This window comes from Sitophilus oryzae, unplaced genomic scaffold (assembly GCF_002938485.1).
Source record: "Sitophilus oryzae breed Bouriz unplaced genomic scaffold, Soryzae_2.0 scaffold_499_pilon_pilon, whole genome shotgun sequence".
NCBI classification, from domain to species: domain Eukaryota; kingdom Metazoa; phylum Arthropoda; class Insecta; order Coleoptera; family Curculionidae; genus Sitophilus; species Sitophilus oryzae.
The window spans coordinates 3,168,831-3,192,154 of record NW_022147083.1 but is presented as its reverse complement, the minus strand read 5'-3'; the positions used below and the strand labels follow the sequence as shown (position 1 = coordinate 3,192,154).

The 23,324-nt window shown below is 31.7% G+C and overlaps 2 protein-coding genes across 2 annotated transcripts; one reads left to right on the top strand and one right to left on the bottom strand.

Annotated features, from left to right (window-relative positions):
• Nucleotides 1-6,025: 6,025 nt before the first annotated feature.
• Nucleotides 6,026-10,583, top strand: LOC115886868. Its single transcript, XM_030906192.1, has 6 exons — nucleotides 6,026-7,095; nucleotides 7,249-7,388; nucleotides 7,463-7,630; nucleotides 7,705-7,833; nucleotides 7,929-8,081; nucleotides 8,137-10,583. The coding sequence occupies exons 2-6, from the start codon at nucleotides 7,283-7,285 to the stop codon at nucleotides 10,002-10,004; spliced, it is 2,424 nt and encodes an 807-aa protein (XP_030762052.1). The 5' UTR covers nucleotides 6,026-7,095; nucleotides 7,249-7,282; the 3' UTR covers nucleotides 10,005-10,583.
• Nucleotides 10,584-11,138: 555 nt separating this feature from the next.
• On the bottom strand, nucleotides 11,139-22,815 carry LOC115886859 (ras-related protein Rab-27A). Its single transcript, XM_030906163.1, has 6 exons — nucleotides 22,670-22,815; nucleotides 22,428-22,572; nucleotides 22,302-22,369; nucleotides 22,108-22,222; nucleotides 21,713-21,825; nucleotides 11,139-11,765 (listed from the first exon to the last, which is right to left on the bottom strand). Exons 2-6 carry the CDS (start codon nucleotides 22,569-22,571, stop codon nucleotides 11,570-11,572), a joined length of 636 nt encoding a protein of 211 aa, XP_030762023.1. The 5' UTR covers nucleotide 22,572; nucleotides 22,670-22,815; the 3' UTR covers nucleotides 11,139-11,569.
• Between the last annotated feature and the right edge of the window lie 509 nt (nucleotides 22,816-23,324).

Here is a 23,324-nt window from a genome sequence, read left to right as displayed (position 1 = left end):
ATTTTATAACAATTTAAAATATATTTAACCAACATCAACACACATAAACTATACCTAATAACAATAAAAATAAATAGCAAACCAAGACATGAGATTTTGCTACAGGTGCTCGACATATCGACCGTATTCTGTTATGGACAGACGCACGGTGGCGCGAGGGATAGAGACTTGCGGCCAAAAAGCGGAAAACTGTATTTAATTAATTCTATTGGTTAAAATTAAAATATTTATTGGTATAATAAATGAAAAATAGAAATTTTTAAACAATTTTGAATTTTTATGGATAACATGAACTGATATTGCATATTATATTTGAAAGTCAGAACTGTGAATTTTGCAATATCGAACCTAACATGTGAATACAAGACATATATGGAGAATTAATTATTGCAAATTAGGGCTTTTGTTTTTGTTTGGTTTTGTTGATGGCTTCTGTCAAAGGTCACATTGATTTAAAGCGATTTCTACTTCACTGCGTAATCTAAAAATTGAAAAAACAAAATTATTTTTAAAACCCCTAAAAAGTTAAACTGATTTTTGACATTATTGTTCCAAATTATGTAATAATTTCTTCATTGCCCGTACTCTGTGATTTATGTAGGTTATTTTTATTTTTATATACCTAGTGTGTTAAAATTATTAGCAATATAAAATTAGCAGTTTGCAAAAATTCAGATATATCATAATTATTTGCTAGGGATTTTTAAAAGCGCATAAAATGTTTTTTATCAATAATTAAAACCGAAAGGCAACAATGCAAAAAAAATTAAAAATATATAGGGCTTACAATACTCTACAGGATTCCTATAAAATCAAAAGTTCTTTGGCTTCTTGGTCCAACTCCATATGTTTACTTTGTTTAAATTTGTGACGTAAAGTTGCCAAATACGGATCAGACGAAATAAGAAGAGAGTGCAGAACATCTTCATTCGTTGCAGTTCTTGAGCATTTCCTACTACTGTCCTTTCGAAATATCTTGAAGTATTTATTTTTTGCTTCCGCGGCTTCTTCACTAAGCTGGCCGATTGGTAAAGTCGCTGATTGAATTATGGCAGCACCATGAATCAAAACTTTGTGTAAAGATGAAGGCATATAATACCAACTGTATTGATAAACATAAAGTTCAGCAGTTTCGTAGCAAAATTTTTTAAATTTCTCTTCGTCAATAGGATGTTCGCTCACCAAAACTTGCAAAATAACAGACATTTTTTGAATAAGGTCCTTACTAACTCCAGTTATGTCCGAAACAACGTCAATATCTCGAAAAAATCTTCTAGCAGTATTGCCATCGTTTGAACTGCCTACTCCTTGCCGCGGTACATCAACTATAATACCAAGCTTTTCTTTTAGTTCATTTTGGATTCTCTTTTTGGTATTTTTCAGAAGATCCTTCTCTTCTTTGGTACGAGCACTCCATCTTCTAAATGGTAATCTATAGGCAATGTGTAAAATACACTCCATAAAGCGAATTTGAGCGTGCAAATTGGATAGGCCATATTGGTAAGCACTTTCGTCCACTGCTCTTTTCATAACTTTACTAAGGTTGTTCATATCCGACGGTTTAACTTTACAAATTGTACAACATGCTGCAGAAGATGTTTCTGTAAGGACCTGGGCGACTTTACCGTCTATCATAGTGAAAGACAAATTATGACAAATATGAAGCTCTTTATCAGTACATAAAATTACGGTATTATTTAAATTTTCAATTTCATTTTTGTACTTCCGGGTAATTAGTTTAGTATTTTCTGGTGATTCTTTTAAAAATTCAAAGAAAATAGGCCTGCAATAATTTGGAGAGGAAGGATGGGGATTTTTCCATACAACAACGTTATTTTCTGTGGATACTATTTGAAGAGGAACTAAAGATACAACAAAGACACTATCGTCGGAAATTGTTAAATCAGTAAAATTTTGTCTGTAGTTGCTATTTCCTGAAGAGCCATCACATCCCCATTTGGAAAATAACGTAAAACTTCTCGAATAACTTTCCATTGCACACTTTTTAACTTCCTCTATCATAAAAATTCTTTCTGTGGTGTGATTTAAAAGATCTTGTAAAGCTAATGAAGCCCCCCTTTCGGTAATAACCATATTTAATGGATAACAATCCGCTTTAGCATTAGAAATCTGATAGTAGCTTGGAAAATTTGGAGCATTTTTTTCTTTGCACTTCGTTCTTAGACAATTATATTGATATCTTGACAGTTTTAAATCTACCATTAACGCTAAAGCTTCCTGTTTAGAAAACACATCACACAAATTTTGTTTTTTATAACTATTAATTCCTTTGGATAAAATTTCTTTAATGGCCTCCGCTTCATCCTTTTTGCCCGCTGCAGCCAATTGTTTTAAGAAAATACATTCAATTTCTTTAAGACTCATATCAGTGTTTTGTTTAATGTTGGCCAATTTTCTTCGTTTTTTCTGTCCGAGCTGTTTTCGAAACTTTTAGATGGTCTTCCTTGTTTAGGAATATCAGAGAGGTACTTGCTGTCAATAACAATATCTTTATCAAGCCAAGATACATTTTTTTTAAAAAACACTGCTTTGACTCTGCATGCTGTTTTCCATTTTTGTCGAAGTTGAGCTGTTTTCGAAACTTTTAGATGGTCTTCCTTGTTTAGGAATATCAGAGAGGTACTTGCTGTCAATAACAATATCTTTATCAAGCCAAGATACATTTTTTTTAAAAAACACTGCTTTGACTCTGCATGCTGTTTTCCATTTTTGTCGAAGTTGAGGTAGAAAGCTTTTTTGCAAGTGTCTTTTTATTGCTTTAAATCCATCATTGGTAAAATTATGTTTTGCTTTTAAACGTGAAAAAAAAAGTTCTTCGTTTCCCGCACACTCCAAGTAACTGACGGTAAGACACCTTCTACTAACACGAACCATGTTTTAAAATAAAGTAGTCAAAATTTTAACGAATGATAGAAACGCTTAACACTCAAACTGAAAACAACGCCAAAACTTAATAATCAAAATACTGGTTAACACTATAACTCAAAACAACGCCAAAATTCACAAAGCAAAATACCGATGTAAAATTTTCAAGTTATTGCAAACGAGATAAATAATAACTAGTACCTAAATAGGCTATGCAATATTATCGAAGACGGTGCGCGCCCACGTAATGTCTCAAATATTAAAACAATTGAATAAGCAGATGACAGCAGCCAACTTTGTTTTTGCGGAAAACTGCACATATGAAGGAAGTTAATTTGCAATACGACAAAACGTAGTACCATTTAGATCCTTTTTTTCTGCTTTTGATTTAATTATAAATATGCATAAAATATAGGCTTAATCGATTTGAAAAAAACATTTTAAAGAGTTTCTAAAATGTTTAGATATAAATTATTAACAGCGAAGAGAACACTTTTTGAAAGTAGTATAACAAATTATTTTTTGTGATTAGGTAAACCTTCAAAATTATATAACTTCTTAAAATTATTTTACCAACATAAATGATAAGCTAACACGTATTGTGGTTAGGGGTCATATTAGCAACTTCGTAATTATTTTTTTGTGAAAGTATTAGTAACTTTTCATTAGCCGATGACTCTACTTTTGAAAAATATAAAGTAAATAAAAAATGCCGTAACTTTTTAAAAATCACTTCTGACCGAAATATAGCATTGGACGCTCCACTGTGAGACGGGGCAGTTTTTGAACATTTCTTGCGGAATTCATTAACTCAGTGGGGGTGAAAGATACCCTCTCATATCTGCTAATTATTTCTAATTATTGTCTAGATTATACGGAAGAATAAGGAACCTTTATTCTTTCGCAAATATATTCATAGGATTAGATCCATGGGCACTTAGTCAGGCGACCTCGACGGCCAACGGCTGGGATCTTGGTTAGCTATTCAATTATTCTTGAAATTGGCTGCAAAAATTTGCTGATAACTTCAGCGTTCAGAGGCGGTGCGTCGTCTTGCTGGAAAAATATGTTTTCGAGTTCCATTAAGGGCATATCATCAATAAGGGGTCCAAAGCCTACTAGTTAAAAGTGGGGAACTTTTAATAACTCTGTATTTCGAAGGGGATTATAACAAAATATCAAGTGTGCTATATTTTTGGAAAGGTAATTTTAAATTCTTTTCAGTTAATTAAAAATATACAGGGTGTCTCAAATAAAAAATCAATTTTTCTGTTGATAACTCTTACATTATTAATTTTCAAAAAATTATACTTAAACCATTAAATTCTACGTAAAAAGGTGCTTTGGAAATGTTTTCATAGAAATACAAAATTTTCCATAGCAAAAAAGTTACAGCGATTTGTTAAAAATGCACATTTTTGAAAAACACCCCGTAACTCCGAAACGGTAACAGATATTGATGTGCGGTTTTCAGCATCATGTTTTTGATGAAAATTGGGCTCCAGACACCGATATTAGATTTCGTCTATCTCCTATAGAAAAGGGTGTTTCCATTTAAAAGCGTCGAATTTGACCTACCCTGTACATTACTTTTCAGAATTAATTCTTGTGCTGGGTTTTAAGCCGCAGAAATAAACTTTACTAAAAAATTTGAATGCTTCCTTAAATGTATATAGGGGTATCAACAACTACTGGTCTATTTTAAATATATATTTTACATAAAAACTTCGTTATGCCAAATGCTAAACTCTGTATTTTTTAAATAAGCCAAAGCAGATTTAAATGCTCTTTCAAACTATATTAGGGTTTCCTATATCTGGCTCAGATTTTAAATAAACAGCGATTTTTCAATAAAATGGCAATCAAGATGGCCGGTGTCGCCATAACAATTTTCTAGTGACAGTTAATAGCTATTTTCAAAATCGACATTCGTTTACGCACTTGATTTAAATTTATAACAGTTTACTTTTATTTAATTTACCCACAATATGTTAATAAGTATTTATTATTTTATCAAGAAAAATGAAGCAGAATCTGATGGCCAAAGGAATGGATATGTTATTAATAATTTTATTTTGTGAGGAAAATTGCTTGTTGGTCTGAAGGGTTTATGTTCAAAGATATCCAAATAGGAATTGTCTTGATAAGCGTTCCTTTGAAAAACTACTTTTGCTTTTTTGCATAGCTCAAGCTAAAGAACACAAGGACAAATCTTAACATAGCGGCTTGAAACGATATTTATATTTTTGATAAATGTTTTCACTACGCCTATGGTGTATCCGGTAGTATCATACTAATTAATTACGAAAAAAAAACGTATTAAAATATTAACAAAAGGTATACAACTAGTATCCACGTATAGCACATATCAGGTACATATAATATAAGAAAAACAATTATCGAATGCGAATTCAATTAAAAAACGGTAAAAAAATGGAGTGGTCTGTTTATTTCCCTATAAAACGTAACTCCTGCCTCTTTCCTAAAATTGCACCTTTTACACTTGAAAGCTGAACAAATTACCATTATAATAAAGTTTGTACAAAGTTCACTACACATAACCAACTAAAACAACAATTAAAAATCGCCAAAATTGTCGATGATGACTCATTCGTTATGTCCAAAAAAATGGCGTCTAATGTCACAAATTCTGCTGCAGCCCATATATGGGCGGATGGACGTTACATATCGCCTATGCACAAGAAAAGTGACACAATCAAAAATTTTCACTTTTTCGTTTTTTTGCATAAAACATACCTAAAAGGTCAAAATTCTTATCTACAAAAACGACAGAAATGATACTCAACAAACAACCACCAGAGGTCACATGTGTCACTTTGGTGCGCGTGCCAAACTGAGCAGGTCTGATCACGAAAAACGGCTCAGTCCATAGAGAAATATAAAATAAAAGAGTTGTCATTTCCATAGTAAAAAGTAGGCAACACGTTAAACGAGGATCGATTGTAGCGCACCCTTGAGCCCTAACTGAACTAACAGAAATATGACAGACGTAATCGGTAAAATAGGTATCTGCATTACCTACCACAAAAAGGCGGGCAGTTTAAATGTGAATTTAAAATTTTATGTATTTTTAAAAATATTACGAAATTAAACTGCAAAAAACATTTTGACAGAAAATTTATTTTTAAAAACGGAATATTTGAAAAGTATAAACTATTGTACACTTTTTAAATGCTTACAGTTAAATGCTAAATTAAATTTGATAATATAAAACATATGCTGAATTAACCTCGAGGGGTAAACCGCTGATGAATTTCTGTACACTAATGCCAAATAATTTAGTACTAATACCAATAATACCACGAAAATGCCAAAAATGCCAACATCTTGTACACCAAAATACACCAGCGGTTTACCCCTCGATTAACCTATAGTATTATAAAACGTATTTAACAACGCCACTAACAAACCATATAAGATCGCAGGGTTTGCAATCTATGCTATTATAACAGATTAAGATTTAAATAAGACATCATCAAAAATTAATTCACCTGTAAGTTGGATTTATAAACTCAGCAGTTGAAGTTTAGTTGAGGTAGCAAATGTTCAACACTGTGAAATCAAGGCGCGAATATATAGTCAGTTCGTTTTACGTTCATCGAGTTCAGAGATGGGCAATGTCTTTACATATCGAACTTGCTTTGCATGATACCCTTTCCTGGATCGTGTTCAAATCACATCATCGACTGAACAAAATATTACATGATGACCGTAAAACACATCGCACAAAACAAAGTTCAAATCATAGAGAAATATAAGTTCCTCGGGAAATAAAACTTCCTCCATCATTTCTGTACGCACAAACACAAAACAAACAAACAAAGTATATGCTACACAAAATAATAACAAAATTCCAAAATTCAAAACATAATTGTAAACAACTGCAAAATACAAATAATTTGCTGTCATGTCACTTGTCAATCTTGTCATGACACGTGACAGGTAGCAGGTGGCGACGCTTTGGAGCCCTAACTGAACTATGCAACATTATGGCCAAGTTAGACAACCTTTCAAACACTCTTTTATTTTAGTTACTTTATGGCTCAGTCAGTTAACTACCGACTGTTGTGCGGAAAGCTTTGCGAGTTTTTCTGCAAAATCGGCACATTTCAAAATAAATTTTAATTTTGTTTGGGTATATGTCAAGAAAAGTGACAGATTTGGTTTTGTGACGCTTTTGATGAAAAAGTAAGTATTGCTTTAATAAAATGTTTATCTAATAAGCGTATTTTTTTGTGTTGTGCCTTTTTTCTTGATAAAACTTTATAATTTTTATGTACAGTTTTAAGTTTGTGTCAGTTTTCCTGATAATAAACGCTTAATTTCTATACCTTCTTTTAGAGTTGTGACACTTTTCCTGATAAATTAGTACAAAATGTCAGAAAGATCCAAGCTAATTTTAAAACTGGCCAAAAACAGTCGAGTAATCAATGGCAGTGAATGGGTATTTATACCTTTAAATTCGTCAGAAAACGATCAAGGTAGGTATTATTTTAATATTATATTTCCATTTTAAGCATTTTTGTACTAGTTTATTTAAATTAATTTTTTACAGGTTTTTTGGAGAATTTTATGAACATGGATGGTCCACGAGTTTCCGACTCTAGTTTGAATTCAGATTTTCAGTTGAATAATATTGAAACCGCTAGTGTTTCACAAATAGAGCCGAGTCAAAATGAACCCATTTGTATTTCTATAGAGTCTGAAATCACAAGAGATCAAGGTATTTTTTCTTAACAATAATAAAAAAGATTACATCTCTTCTTTGGTGTTTTGCTATTTGGATAATAATTACAGAAACCTCTAAGAATACGTCGACCATCAATAATTGCCCTATAGATGACATAACGGCTTGTGTTCCTAAAGAACTACCTGTTCCAAATCAACCATTTTTCGTCTTAGGTACTCAAATCACAGAAAAAGAAGGTGCGTTTTGTTTACTTTACAACAATAACATCTTAATTATTATTGTTGCAATCTCTGAAAGCAATAAAATATTTTTAATAGTATTGTTATAATAGGTACAGAGATTTCTAACGAGGCCTCAACAATGGATTGCTCTGCGGCAAGTCCGTTTAATAATACAGAAATCGCATGCACTGCTGAAAGCTCGCCAATTTTAAAGGAATGTGTTCTTAATTCAGTAGAATCACAGCTGTCGGCGGAAAATGACGGTTAGTAGTTTTATTATTTTTCTCTAGTAACGTGCTTAAGACTTGTTTATTTCAGAAAGTGACGAAGAGCCGTTTTCGTCGGATGATTCTGTACGTGATCTAAATTTTGTACCAGAATTTTCCTCCAGCAGCGATGATGAAAACTTGCCAGATGGTCCCGCAGTACCTGATGAACAGAAGAAGGTCAGAAAAAGAAAAGCAAATCCAGAGTCTTGGAAGAAAAATATAGCGAAAAGGCAAAGAAATTCTGGTCAATCTTACATTTCTTGTAGCAAAACAAAAAAGACATTTAAAAAGAGGGAAATAGGAAAACCGTGCAAAGAAACGTGTTGGTTGAAATGCAGTTCTTATATACCAGATGAGACCCGACTTAAAATATTTTCTGATTACTGGAAACTGGCCGATCTCCAGAGCCAGCGCTGCTTCTTGTCAGCACATATTGAAAAATTAGGGGTGAAATATCGTTATACACGCGAAGGTAGCAGTAGAAAGCCAAATAACGCCTTTTATTTTATGATAGATGGAAGGAGGCATAGAGTATGTAAAACTTTTTTTAAGTCAACGCTGGCCATTTCAGATCGACCTATAAGAACAATCATTGAAAAGAAGACACTTTGTGCCGGGGGTATGATTTCTTCTGAAATGCGGGGCAAACATGGCAAACATCATCGAGTAGAAGACACAATTAAAAATGGGATAAGGCGTCATATTGAAAGCATTCCGAAAATCGAAAGCCATTATAGACGAAGCGATTCCAAAAGAGATTACATTGAAGGAGGCAGATCCTTAGCAGAAATTCATCGCGACTACGTGAATACCTGTAAAGAGAAAAACGAACCTTTTGGCAACTATCTAATGTTCAGTAGAATATTTAATTCCGAATTTAATATATCTTTCTACTCGCCAAAAAAAGATCAATGCGAGGATTGCGTTGCTTATTTCAATGCTTCTGATGAAGAAAAAGACAGCTTGAAACAAAATTACGATAGCCATTTAATAGAAAAAGATTTATCTCGTCAAGAGAAAGCCCATGACAAGGAAAATAGTCCTGATACTACTATTGTGGCTGTCTATGACCTCCAAGCCGTACTGCAGTGTCCAAGAGGTGATGTATCTTGTTTTTATTACACGTCAAAACTTAATGTATTTAATTTAACCGTTTACGAAATAAAAACAAATACTGCCAAATGTTTCGTGTGGGACGAATCGCAGGCTAATAGAGGAGTGTGTGAAATAGGCACTTGTCTATTAAAGTATGTCCAGTCACTAGAAACTTATGCCGACCAAAATGAAAACAAAGTCATAGACATAATTTTTTTTTCGGACAATTGCTGCGGCCAGCAGAAAAACCGTTTTATGCTAGCTACGTATTTTTACATAGTACAAAATTATGCATACGTTAACTCCATAACCCACAAGTTCCTTATTAAAGGCCATACACAGAATGAGGGCGACAGTGTCCATTCGGTTATTGAACGACAAATTACACGTTCGCTTAAATCAGGACCGATCTATGTTCCTGACCAATATGTCACCCTTATTAGAACCGCGAAGAAGACAGGTCAACCGTATGCAGTAGAGGAGTTAAACCACGAAAGCTTTTTCGATTTAAAGGACCTTGCCAAATTGGGATTTAATAACCTCAAAACGTCGACCAACGTGCCTTTAAAAATTGGCGACTTAAGAATTGTAAAATTTGTTAAGAACCAAAACAAATTATTTTTTAAAAATTCTTTTGAAGAAAAAGAGTTTCAAACAGCCGAAATAAAAACACCCCGCAGCAATAGAAGCGATCAATTAGTTTTACACCAGTTGTATGCAACTAAACCCTCCTTGAATGACAAAAAAAAGGAAAGTATTTTAGGATTATTTAAAAAAAATGTTGTACCAAAGTACTATTTTAATTTTTTTAACAGTCTTTAAAGTTTTTGTTAGGTTAAGCAAACAGTACCTGAAGTTGTCTGAGGGTCTGATTCTTGTTACCTACTGTTTTTTACTATTTATATAGTTGTCATTTAAATCATACTTTTAAGTAGTTTAATATTGTTTTATTTAAACAGTTTGTTGTTTTCAGAATTCGTTTTTTATGTTTATATGAATAAAATAAAGTTTTATTAAATATTGTTTGGATAGTTATAATTACAAAAACAACTATTAGTTAATCTGGAAAAGTGACATAAATTCACAAATAAGCATCTAAATCTAAATGCAAAAAAGATACATTCTAAAAAAATAGCAGGTTTTATAATCAAAAGGTTACTTTAATATCTACGACTTCTATATGTAACGTAATTATAAAATTTACAGTTTAATACCAGCTAAAAGTCTTGCTAAAACTTTAAAGCATTCTCCTGAAAATTTTGATTTTTTTAGTTGTGTCACTTTTCTTGTGCATAGGCGATATGTTCTTGTCCTTGTATTCTTTAGTCATTTGCCGAGCTGATAGTAGGGTTAGGTTAGGAATGGAACTGAAGAAAATGAATTTACCTTAATTGGCCCTTTTATAGAAAATTCAATATATCTACTATAAATCGTAATATAAATATAAAAATTACTTCTTCGTTTTTCTTGATAAAATAATAAATATTTATTAAACTATTGTAGGTCTTAATAAAATTAAAAGCTGCTATCACAGATTATGTTATACAGATTATAAACTTATTGTCAAAAGCATTGTATTTCGTGGTTCCAATTTTCGGAGTCGCGCACTAGTTGGTTACTAGTTTGCGCACAAGCACGCCCACTTATGGCCTCTAAAATTGTACACAGCGCTTGACCGGCCCAGTTATTACGCTGTTTATACGGGAGTTTGTTTTTTTGCGCACAAGAAAATTTACTCGTTTGCTCATCGTCATAAAAAACAATTTTCGTACCACGAATTAGGAACAAGATTTTTAAACTACCATTGTTATTGAAATATAAATAAATAAAATATAAATGGGGAAAATTGAGTTCGGTATTATATCTGGGGGATAATTAAACAAAAAGGGATGATATAATTTTACTTTATTGAATGTTTAAATATTATAAAAGCTATTATATTGTATAATAAAATAAATTATTTTTTGAGATTTACCAAAAAGTGATTTAATGGGATTTGTATATTATTTTCTACTTCTAATTAATCATATTTGACACATCTTGTCAATAACAAACTATATAATTATATTTTATTAAAATAATTAAGGTTAAACATTTATTTTTGATATAATTATTTAAATATATTTTCTAGAACTATTAGGACAATTATTTCAAAATAATTCTATCAGTATTGTACGCACGTTTGGAATCACATTGGTATATTACTATATACTTAGGCCCTTTATAAATAGGCTCTTTCATAACTATATGTATGTATAATGGGTAGTTTAGGTACATAGTTTCTGAAATTACTTTTTCTTGCATTACAATATCAACTATGAAAAATAATCACACTTATAGTAACACCAATATCTTATTGAAATAACATCAATAATTTAAAGATCAATTTAACAAGTACATTTCTGAGCTGGAGATGATGATCTTAACATGAACTCTCCAGTATCTTTAAACTTTCCACTCTGACCTGGTACCATGGCCATATCTACTGCTGTTTCCATGCGTAGCATGACTTTTTCCAGTAACGTTTCTACTGCTCTAGATACATTTTGTCCAGTAGCCGCGGAAGTCTCCAAATATGGAAGTCTGAATAAAAACAGAATGTAAATGTATTAAAAAAGATTGATTAAAAGCAACATTTAAGTAAGTTAATGCCTACGTGCGATAGGTGTAGGTACGGTTAAAGATTAACCGTATTAAGTTAGAAATAAGAATTGAATGAAGCGGATACACAACAGAATATGAAATATTAGGTCAAATAAAATAACTAGCAAAGCGATTCATTAACTGGTGATATATTAATGATTTAAGCCTTGCCACAATACAATTCAAAACGCGTTCGTTTAGGTTATTGTTGTCGCAACACAGCAGTTTACTGTGATAGTAGCAACATTAAGGTAAGCATTATAGCCAGTGAATAAGTGCAAATATATGAAATTCTGATAGTATTTAAAATTAAATATGCAGGATGTTCATATTGTTATTTACTACGGAAGCGCTGAGGGGCCAGCTGAGTTTTTTATATATACTTTTATGACTATAGTCATATAATAACCGACTATAGTCAGATAACAAATGACTATAGTCAGATCATAACTGACTATTGTCAGATCATAACTGACTATAGCCAGATAGTAAATGACTATAGTCAGATAATAAATGACTATAGTCAGATAATATTTGTACACTTTCAGACGCTTCTGGATATGTTAAGCATGCGCAGTATATTTTGCAACAGGTGGTTTTCACGTGGATTTCATTAGCTGTTCAAAAAGAAATGAATAAGCTTGCCCTGTTTAGTTTACGATTTCGGGCCTACTTTTCAGAGGCTATAGGGAATGCTACATGAAAAATACTTAGAATTTTAAGGGGGATCCACAAATAGAATAAAAATATAGCCTTTAAAAATAAGAAAGTTCAGTGGCTTAGAGAAAAAAAAATATAAATTTGACAGCATCCCCTCTATCACCATCACCAAGCTTAATAAAGTATTCCCGTATACCAAATAACATAAAATTATGTCTAACGGTTTCTGAGATATATGGCCGTTTCGGGACTTTTGACTAACCCTGTATAATATTTTATATGACATAAAATCTTTATATGAGACTAGCTGGTACCCGGCATGCGTTACAATGGCAAATGCTGAAAAACAGTCAGGGTGTGTTGAACCCTTAGCTATTAAAGATTATGTAGTCTCAGATGGTCTCTATTATATACACCCTGTATATAAGACTATGTAGTAGTTAGTTTAAGACTATGCAGTAGGCTTATATTAGAATAAAAATGTATCAGTCAGACAGCAAAATATCGGGATACAGCATCAGCGCTGTCATATGCAGGGTGTTAATTAAGTACGTGGTCAAACTTCAGGGGGTGATTCTTTGAGTGATTTTAAGGTAAAAAATTCATATAAGTGTCCAGAATGTTATCATGCATATTTTTGAAGATACAGGGTGTCAATGATAATTAAATGGGACAAACATAAAACTGGTCGTACAATAAGGTGGTTTTTATTTTTTTTGTCAAAAACCCCCCTAGTATCAACGGGATGGCCTCCGAAAAGTAGGCCCGAAATCGTAAACTAAACAGCGCTTCACTTCTTTTTGAACAGCTAATGAAATCCACGTGAAAACCACCTGTTGCGAAATATACTGCGCATGCTTAACATATCCAGGAGCGTCTAAAACTGTACAAATGTTATCTGACTATAGTCATTTGTTATCTGACTATAGTTGGTTATTATCTGACTATAGTCATATATAAAAAAAATCAGCTGGCCCCTCAGCGCTTCCATAAATTACGGAACTTACAACCTACGGAATTAACAATCGACTATAGTCAGATAACAAATGACTATAGTCAGATAATAAATGACTATAGTCAGATAATAACTGACTATAGTCAGATAATATTTGTATAATTTTAAGCACGATACAAGCCATTTTGTCAGTTTTTAATAGTGTATCTGCTTAATATAGTTCAAAACAAATGACCTATTACGTGTTTGCAGTGTGAACCTACCAAAATATAAGGGCAAAATATTGGGAAGCAAATTAAACCATTTGCTAAAATTCTATTTTACTTTGGGCTTGAAACAGCATGAAATATTAGCTTTTCTCGCTATACATAACATTTATCTAAGCCATCGTTCTTTAAAAAGATACCTTCGCAATCTCAACCTCAACTTATACCGCAAGAAACATTCCAATTCCAATGCACTATCGCAGTTTATAAGGAATGAATTAAGTGGATCAGGTTCTTTACATGGATACAGATGGCTTCATCTTCGTTGTATTCAAGCTGGCTTCACAGCAAAACAAGAAAGAGTTCGTATCTTACTCAAAATGCTTGATCCATGTGGGGTAGCAACTAGAAAACGACGAAGATTGAGACGAAGACAGTACAATGGCTATAGGCCAAATTTTATCTGGCATATGGATTCCTACGATAAATTAAAGCCTGGTATTGAAAAAAAACTGATCAGATATAATGCGAATGGAATACTCACAATATTCGAAAGACAAAGAATAATAGAGTACCTTAGCGGCCCACTTATTATTATGATTTACCAGAATTACATGGAACTGAAAATGTCATAGTTAAATTAAATGATGAAACGGTTGCATTTCATTGTGAATCTGAATGTTTGTCTTTAACTGAGCCTTGTGACAAAGATGTTTTTGAGTTATGTATTAAATTATCATCAAGGACCATGGGTCTTGTAAAAGCCCAAAATCCTTACGACGCAGTTAATTTGTATATTAAATTAAGAAATCATATATTACTTCTTTTGTAGAATTAAACCAAAATGTCTAGTAATAGCTACTTAATAATTAATAAAAAAAAAACAATTTATATAACTAGTATTTTATTTATTGCTTCAACTCAAATGAAACATTTATTATATAAAAAACAGCAAACATAAACAAATATTCCTAGGAAATAAAAAACAATTCTTTTAACTAAGTATAGATTGTTAGTTAAGAAAATACAATTTTTAACCAAGTTAATAGTCCAATCTGTATTATTGAGCACAGAATTAAAGTCAGATCTAAATTCGGGTAGTCGTTATATTTTATAGGAAGTTCGAGTAAGCATGAGCAAGTGTGTGCTTGATGTATCTTGGATAGACCCTTTTTATCACTGAAATCAATTCTAATCTGTTGTCCAATGATAACATCTGCACCTGTGCAAAATCGCAACTTTTTTAGGGTATCTAAGGAGTTTTACGGTCTATAACAAGTCTAGACCGGCATCCACCTGTATTATGGATCCCTAGCATCAACGAGATGGCCTCTGAAAAGTAGGCCCGAAATCGTAAACTAAACAGCGCAAGGTTATTCACTTCTTTTTGAACAGCTAATGAAATCCATGTGAAAACCACCTGTTGCGAAATATACTGCGCATGCTTAACATATCAGCATCTAAAACTGTACTAATATTATCTGACTATAGTCATTTATTATCTGACTATAGTCGGTTGTTATCTGACTATAGTCGGTTTTGTCTGACTATAGTCATATATAAAAAAAAAACTTCCGTAGTTACTTTTCATATATGACTATAGTCAGATAACAACCGACTATAGTCAGATAACAAATGACTATAGTCAGATGATAACTGACTATAGCCAGATAATAAAGGACTATAGTCAGATAATATTTGTACAGTTTTAAACGCTCCTGGATATGTTAAGCATGCGCAGTATATTTCGCAACAGTTGGTTTTCATTAGCTGTTCAAAAAGCAGTGAAGAAGCTTGCGCTGTTTAGTTTACGATTTCGACCCTACTTTTCAGAGGCCATACCGTTGATACTAGGGATCCATAATACATGTCGATGCCGGTATAGACTTGTTATAGGCTGCCTGGAAAGACGTATAAATTCCAGAAATATTTTATCTTTGATTTTACCTGATAGTTCCGGAACTCTGGAACCGGATCAAGATGTTACATAGGGGTATTTAAAGAAAAATATTAAAGAAAGCTCCGTAGATACCCTAAGAAAGCGTGCGATTTTGCACAGGTGCATATGTTATCATTGGACAACAGATTAGAATTGATTTCAGTGATAAAAAGGGTCTATCCAAGATACCTCAAGCACACACTTGCTCATGCTTACTCGAACTTCCTATAAAATATAACGATTATTCCGAATTTAGATCCGACTTTAATTCTGTGCTCAATAACACAGATTGGACAATTAACTTGGTGTAAAAATTGTATTTTCTCAATTAACAATCTATATTTAAGAGTTATTTTTTATTTCCTAGGAATATTTGTTTACGTTTGCTGTTTTTTATATAATAAATGTTTCGTTTGAGTTGAAGCAATAAATAAAATACTAGTTATGTAAATTGTTTTTTTTTATTAATTATTAAGTAAATATTACTAGACATTTTTTGGTTTAATTCTACAAAAGAATTGACAAAATAGCTTGTATCGTGTTTAAAACTATACAAATATTATCTGAATATAGTCATTTATTATCTGGCTATAGTCAGTTATGATCTGACTATATTCATTTGTTATCTGACTATAGTCGGTTGTTATTTGACTATAGTCGGTTATTATCTGACTATAGTCATATATAAAAAGAACTCAGCTGGCCCCTCAGCGCTTCCGTAATTAACCAATGCTTATTCAAGATTATGTTATTGTCAATTTTACACATGTTTTATTTTTTATCTCGAAAAGTAGAAATTGGTTAAAATTTTGAGACATGAAAGCCAGTTTCGAAAAATATAGTAATATACCGGGTGTTCCCTTTAAAATAACAAAGATGCGACCACTTTTAGTTTGAAGCGGCAACACTGTAATGCTGAAAATAATTTAGACTGATGGAGCAGGTGCCTTTATACAAAAATTTCAAAAAAAAACATCGGTTTCTCCATGGCACTTTAGACGTTTAGTCTAAAGTGCCATGGCCGTGAATCATCCTGTATAATGCTATAAATCAGATTACTTGAATATGAAAACGCCAAATCGAGAAATATATATGAAAACACCCCCTTTTATTATTAAAATAAAAGAGAGTTAATTAAAAAAATTAAGATTGCATATTAGTAGTTTTCTAATGAATAATTTGCGAGTTACTCTGCTAATAATGTTTGCGTCCGCAGCTTTATGTCTAATGCCATTATTAAAATATTTACTGTTAAAAAAAATAGAAGCACTTATTGTAGGATCAATTTAATATTATGTACCGTCTATTAAATATAAATCTTTTTCAAAATTATGGTATCAGATATGTAAATATTGTCGTATTAACTTTTCCATGTAATGTATTTTTAATATAAAGTTTTATTACAAAAACTGACTGAAAATATTCCCTTGGCATCAGCCAAACAAAAAAATAATAATGAATGTTCGAAGATAACAAAACCGGTGCCCCATACTTCAAAAATTCATCACATTTACATATCAATTGTCCTTATTTTTTATTTAACCCTGACACAGTTCCCTCCTGTAAAAATGCTTTCTGGTAGATTTGATTATATTTTTAATTTTAAACTGGAGCGATGTATACATAGCAGAGGTTTCCTGGCTGAGAATTTGCATTAGAAGTTTCTAGAGGGAATTGCAAAGCTAGATCGGAGTTTTCATGCACATCAATGTTTCACTATAAATCAAAAAAGTTAAAATGTTTATGAGAAAAAAAAATATTTAAAATTTTTAGAGTTAAAACTTGTCAAATACAAGCTCTATACCTAAACATTATTGTTAGTGATGACTTTAAACCAGGGTTGGAGAAAATCATGATTTTTAAAAAAAAATAAAAAAAATCAGATTTTTTTTATTTAAATCAGATTTTTTTTATTTTAATTCAAAACAATATTTAAATCGGATTTCCAAATGACTAAGACTTATTTCCAATGAAAGCCCTATCCTAAATGGCTAAATATTTATAACTCTGCTTGATATCGATAACATTCCACGATACGTTTGACATTTTTCCACATCGGTCACCAATATATTTCGCAAAAAAGTCGCTCGCTTCAGATCAAAAGGATTTTTTTCAAACGTCTCAAAAGTATTAATTTTTGTCATTTTAACGCCTAGCATAAAAGCACTGTTATCTGTGATAAAAGTAAAGCACTGTTACGCCTAAGCACAAAAGTACAAAAATATATTATTAAACTGATATTAAGTGTCAAATTGAACGAGTGTACAAATTGTTGCTCGATTACTGTTTATATTATTTGCAATGTTTGAAATTGAATAAAAAAGGATTTGTTGTTGTTTTAAAATGTACTTTTTGTGCTTCCTTGTAACGTCGGAATAGCTTTACGATGGTCGTTCAAAGGTCCGCATCAAAACAAAAACAGCATCATCAAAAAAAGTATAATTTTTACTCCTAATAAAACAATACACTATTGTTCGGAAATAGTCTTAAGTCGAGAATGAAATTAGTATTTTCTAATGTCAAAGTGTAAAATACTTACTGCAGATCAAAATGTCGGCAAGAATTTGGAAAAATAAACCGTTTCAAAAAAATATATAACAACATTTTTCCTGACAACGATTATAGATTCTCGGGAATGAAGATATTCCTAGTGTCTATATCAGAAGAACCTAGTTCTGCACTAGACTGCGAATGATATGTATTCGAACAGCGAATTTTTGTCATTTATACATAAATTTTAAAATAAATTCCTGCGTTTAGCGGTCTAATGGATTCACACGAAATACTTCAAAAATCGGCCCAACATTTAAATTGATGAATATATATTTTTATATAGTTTTATAACATTTACAATTACTTTTCGATTTATTATCTGTTATATCTTTTATAGAAATATTTTTTATAGTTTTCTAGGACACATTTTTATAACTTTTACAGTTATTTTTTGATTTATAATAAAGTTTCAATAAAGATTTTTTTTTTATTTAAATCACATGATTAAAATTAAAAAAATCACTTGATTTAAATCATTTGATTTAAATCATGCCAATCCTGCTTTAAACACACTATCTGAAAAAGAAGTCATTCAGATATACCTCCGGCATTTCCGCCAGTTGAAGACGTATTTCCGCAAGTATTGCCATACTGAAAATACGCTTAATCTAGAGATCTCATTGTGAAACATTGAGGTGTAAGAAAAACTTCAATCTAGATGTTTTAGATCTGTAGAAATTACAATAATAATAAAAGCTCACCCTCTATAGGCATATCATAAAGGGAATTTACTTTTAATGACAAATTAAAAAATACCGGGTGCGTCTCAAAACTGGCTCACCCCTATTATGACTTTTTTATTTTTTCAGATAAAAGAACCAGATTTGGTATGTAAGTATATGACATAAATCAGGACTGATTGATGTATTCAATTGAAGGGGTGGCTGCAATAACCAGGCAGCTCCACTTTGTTAGGAAAATGAGATTTTCACTGAATTGTCCTTTAAAAAATAGTCTAATCGTTCCCTGCAACAATCAGATAACTCCATTTAACAGTCAGTAAATCACAACGTTATTTGGAACTAACTTGCTTTCGGTTTGCAGCAAAAACCAGGGTAGCTTCTGGGAGCTGCTTGCGGCAAGCAAAATTTCTTAAACTGCCAGGTTATTAGCAGCCACCCCTTCAAAGTTTTCGGTCACTTCCTGTTTCACCGGAAATGACTGCGACTTTTGATTTTTTAATGACACCCTCGGTATTTTTTTACTTTATTCGATACAAAAAGACAAATAGAATGACATATCATATTTTTGACATTTTCGCATGTGCTTTATTTAAAATTGTAACATGCGGTTCATAACGACAGTTTGACTTAAAATACCAAGTGTGTGGTACCAAATTATTCGTAAAAAGTGTTTTTTCCAAATATGGTAATGAGCTACCCTTGTTCCATTTGAAAAAAATTGAGATATAATAAAAGATACAATTTGAGCATCTTTTAACTGGCCAGGACAAGACACGAAAAACTTTAGACGATCAATTTTCCAAGGTTCCTTGATTAAAAATTAGTGTTTTTAACATAACCATAAAGCGAAAATGTCAAAAGTTGACAAATGATATGTCATTCTATTCAGAGTGTTATTTTCTATCAAATAAAGTAAAAATATACCGAGGGTGTCATTTAAAAATCAAAAGTTCTAGCCATTTCCGGTGAAACAAGTGCGAGATAAGGATTATTGAATACGCCATTCATTCCTAATTTATGTCATATGTATATTAACATGCCAAATTTCGTTTTTTTTATCTGAAAAAATAAAAAAGTTATAGGGCTGAACCACTTCTGAGACGCACCCGGTATAGATATTAAGTACCTAAATATGTGAATAGAACAATAAATTTCCTATTACACAAAAGGTTTTGACGCAATTATAGTCTAAGAGCTAGCAACGTTTTCGGGAAAGTTTTATAAGAAAGCTGCAAGTCTCCATAGCGCGGCGCGCATAGGTTCCACCTATAAAACTCGTGGTATAGAACTTTTTTATTTTAATTTCGTCTATATTCTGATAATAAAGGATTATTTTTTTTAATCACCAGAATTATCCTCGCTCGAATTCCTCGCTTCATACTCTTCATAGGCGGAACTTTCGCGCCGCGCTATGGAGACTTGCTCTGTTTATATCCAATACTAGAATTTAAACGACTAAAAAATATAGGATCTTCTTTCTGCGAAGTAATGAACGTAAAAATGCGCAGTAGTGAACGCAACGTTTACCGGTAGCCAGATGGCCCACACGCGCATCCAGAGAGCATAGTAAAAGATATATCAAAGAGCCAGATTTCTTAAAATACTTATTTTCCCGACGTTGCTAGCTCTCGTACTATTAGTTTATGAAGAAAATATAAAGAATATAATGCCTAATGCCATATTTATAATTTTGAAAAAATAGATACCAGAAAAATTATATTTTAGTAAAATTATATGGGGAATGTCATCGATGTTCATTTCTAAGCTAACTAGACGTAGTTTTTTTCAATCATAAGGTAAAATAAAATACTACAAATATAAAATAATTAAATCACATTATTTTTCAATTATTCAATAATTCTATAAGTAGTTTTTCTGTAGTTTTATAAAACTATTGAACGCAATTTCTTTCAAATCTTTAATGAAAAAGGGTTCACGTTTTGTATGTAAAAAATAGGTAAATCTGAATGGTAGTATATTTTATTGTTCATAGTTGCAAAGAATGCTTTAGATATCCGATATTATTTTTGGGTGTATTTTTTTATAGACATTTAGGGTCACAATCATTGTTATATTTGGAAATATACTACTCAACTTTTTATGCACAAAATTTCCCTGCAAATAGAATTTCTAGAACTATGAATTTGTACAACTCTTGGTCTATTTTTGTAACACCTTAAGTAAATTTAAAAATTGTGATAGAAGTTTAATAGAGTAAACGCCACGAATGTTTGGGAGTGACTCATCGCTTGATGAAGTTAGAATCGACACGCGCGCTATTATTTTAAAAATGTAAATTTTTACCGCAGACGTAGGTTTTTAAAGGCCCGGTCTAATCATTTGCCTGCACTACTCCTACTTATTCTAAAATGTTAGCGTGATTGACAAAGACGATATTATACCGCGTTTCTTTGATTGATTCGTTTTTGTGCGTCAGTCCATTGGTGTGCTTGCAGTGCGACCAGTGGGGCATTCCAGTTTATATCTATAACCAAATATATGTTTTGACAAGACTTTGACAATTAAAACAACAAATTACAACAGATGATATATTGATTATTATATGACTTGCAAGACCACGGCACTGGAATTAAGTTTTATGTGACCTTGAACAGATTAGTTCACATGATAGCGAACGATGAATCACTCCCAAACATTCGTGGCGTTTACTATAATTGTTTTCAAAAACGAATTTTAGATTGTGCTTGACATTTATTATTTTATTATTGTGAGTATCTATTCTAATTGTATTTTTTGTTGAATACCTCTGGCATATATAAAAAGAAATATATTTTTTTTAATAGATTCTTGATCAACAAGGGAGTTATACTTTAAAACAAATATGGTCATAACAATTTAAAAGTGTGCGTAGTATTTATTTTCTTACTTACCCATTAATTTCTGCAAACTCTCTAGCTCTCCATTCTGTTACCACTCTTCTATCTTCCAAGTCAGCCTTGTTGCCGCATAATACTATATCAGGTGTATCACAATATGCATGAAGCTAATAAAATAAAAACCTTATTAAAAGGGACATCACTTAACTTCTCTAAAATAATAAAAAAAAACTAAGCAACCTATATTATATATTAAGCATTGGTTTTATTAAACAATTAAGTATTGTTTCATTGGACAGATCAGAGCTATAAGATACAATAATAAAACTCAAACAAATAAATCAAAAACAAAGTTAGAAAAGTGGTGATGCAAATAATAAACAAAGCAAAATAAGTGCACTATTAAATAATAAATTAAAGTGGATGTTAAATTGATGACTGCTTCATACCCTGAGCTGTTCAATCCAGTTACGAATTTCAAGAAATGAATGCTCATTAGTTAAATCGAAGAGAAGCAAAAATCCCATTGCATCTCTATAAAATGCTGTTGTAAGACTGCGGAATCTAGGCAATTATTATTAAAGATATAACTAGTAAGAAATCTAAGTGTGCATATCCTATTAGATTGATTTAAAAATATTACCTTTCCTGTCCAGCTGTATCCCATAGTTGCAAATGGACCCTGTAATTTCTACCCTTGGATTGATATATCTAAATAAAGATAAAAGCACATTTACAACTGAACTATACAGATTGTAAAAATTTTTACCATTCTTTTCTCTCTAAAGTCAATACCAACTGTTGATATGAATCTTGAATTGAATGTTCCATCTGTATATTGATATAAAAAGCTAGTTTTTCCAACTCCAGAGTCACCCAGGGCAAGAAATTTTATTAAATAATCATAGTCCATGCTATCAATCAAATACGTAATAATAAGTATTCAAATATACTCCAAAGTTTATATTTAATATTTTAATCAAGTTCATATTAAGAAGTATAAAAACTTACCTTATAAAAAAAAGAATGTATTTCTACAATCAGATATCCTTAAAAAACTAACGAGCTGTGTTAACTTCATTTAAAAGACAAAACAATTTGTTTTCGTCTAAATCATGTCTAAACCACCTGTCAGATTTCTTTTTGATTATTATCATTATTATTTTCACCTCCCTCTTTCAGTGGTTTCAGGGCTGCCAACTAAACAGATGCAAATCGTGAGAACGTGGATAACCAGAGATATAGGGGCGAAACAATGAGCAAGAACGTATGCAGAAAATCTAATCATGTTGGCGGCCGTGTTCGTGCTTATAGTTTAACAAATACGTTTTAATAAAATATACGGAGAGTACTGCTTAAATTCCTGTCCCGATGTTGAAGGATGGCTATAGAATGTCAATGCATTTCCTACATAAGTCTATCCTTGTTCGGGAGGAGGTTTTCTGCGCTTGCTCGATCTGTAAGCACTTTGATTGGACAGTTCCAAATCATGATACAAAGAATACAAGGTATGATATTGCGCAGGTTGGTTATTTATTTTAAGTTGAGGTTAAAGACGTTCTAATAATTGAATTAAATCTTTCGAAAAATTGGAAGTTTTTTGTTAAATATTCTGAAATCAAATAAGTTTGATAATGTACATTATGCGCATATTTATCAATTGAGA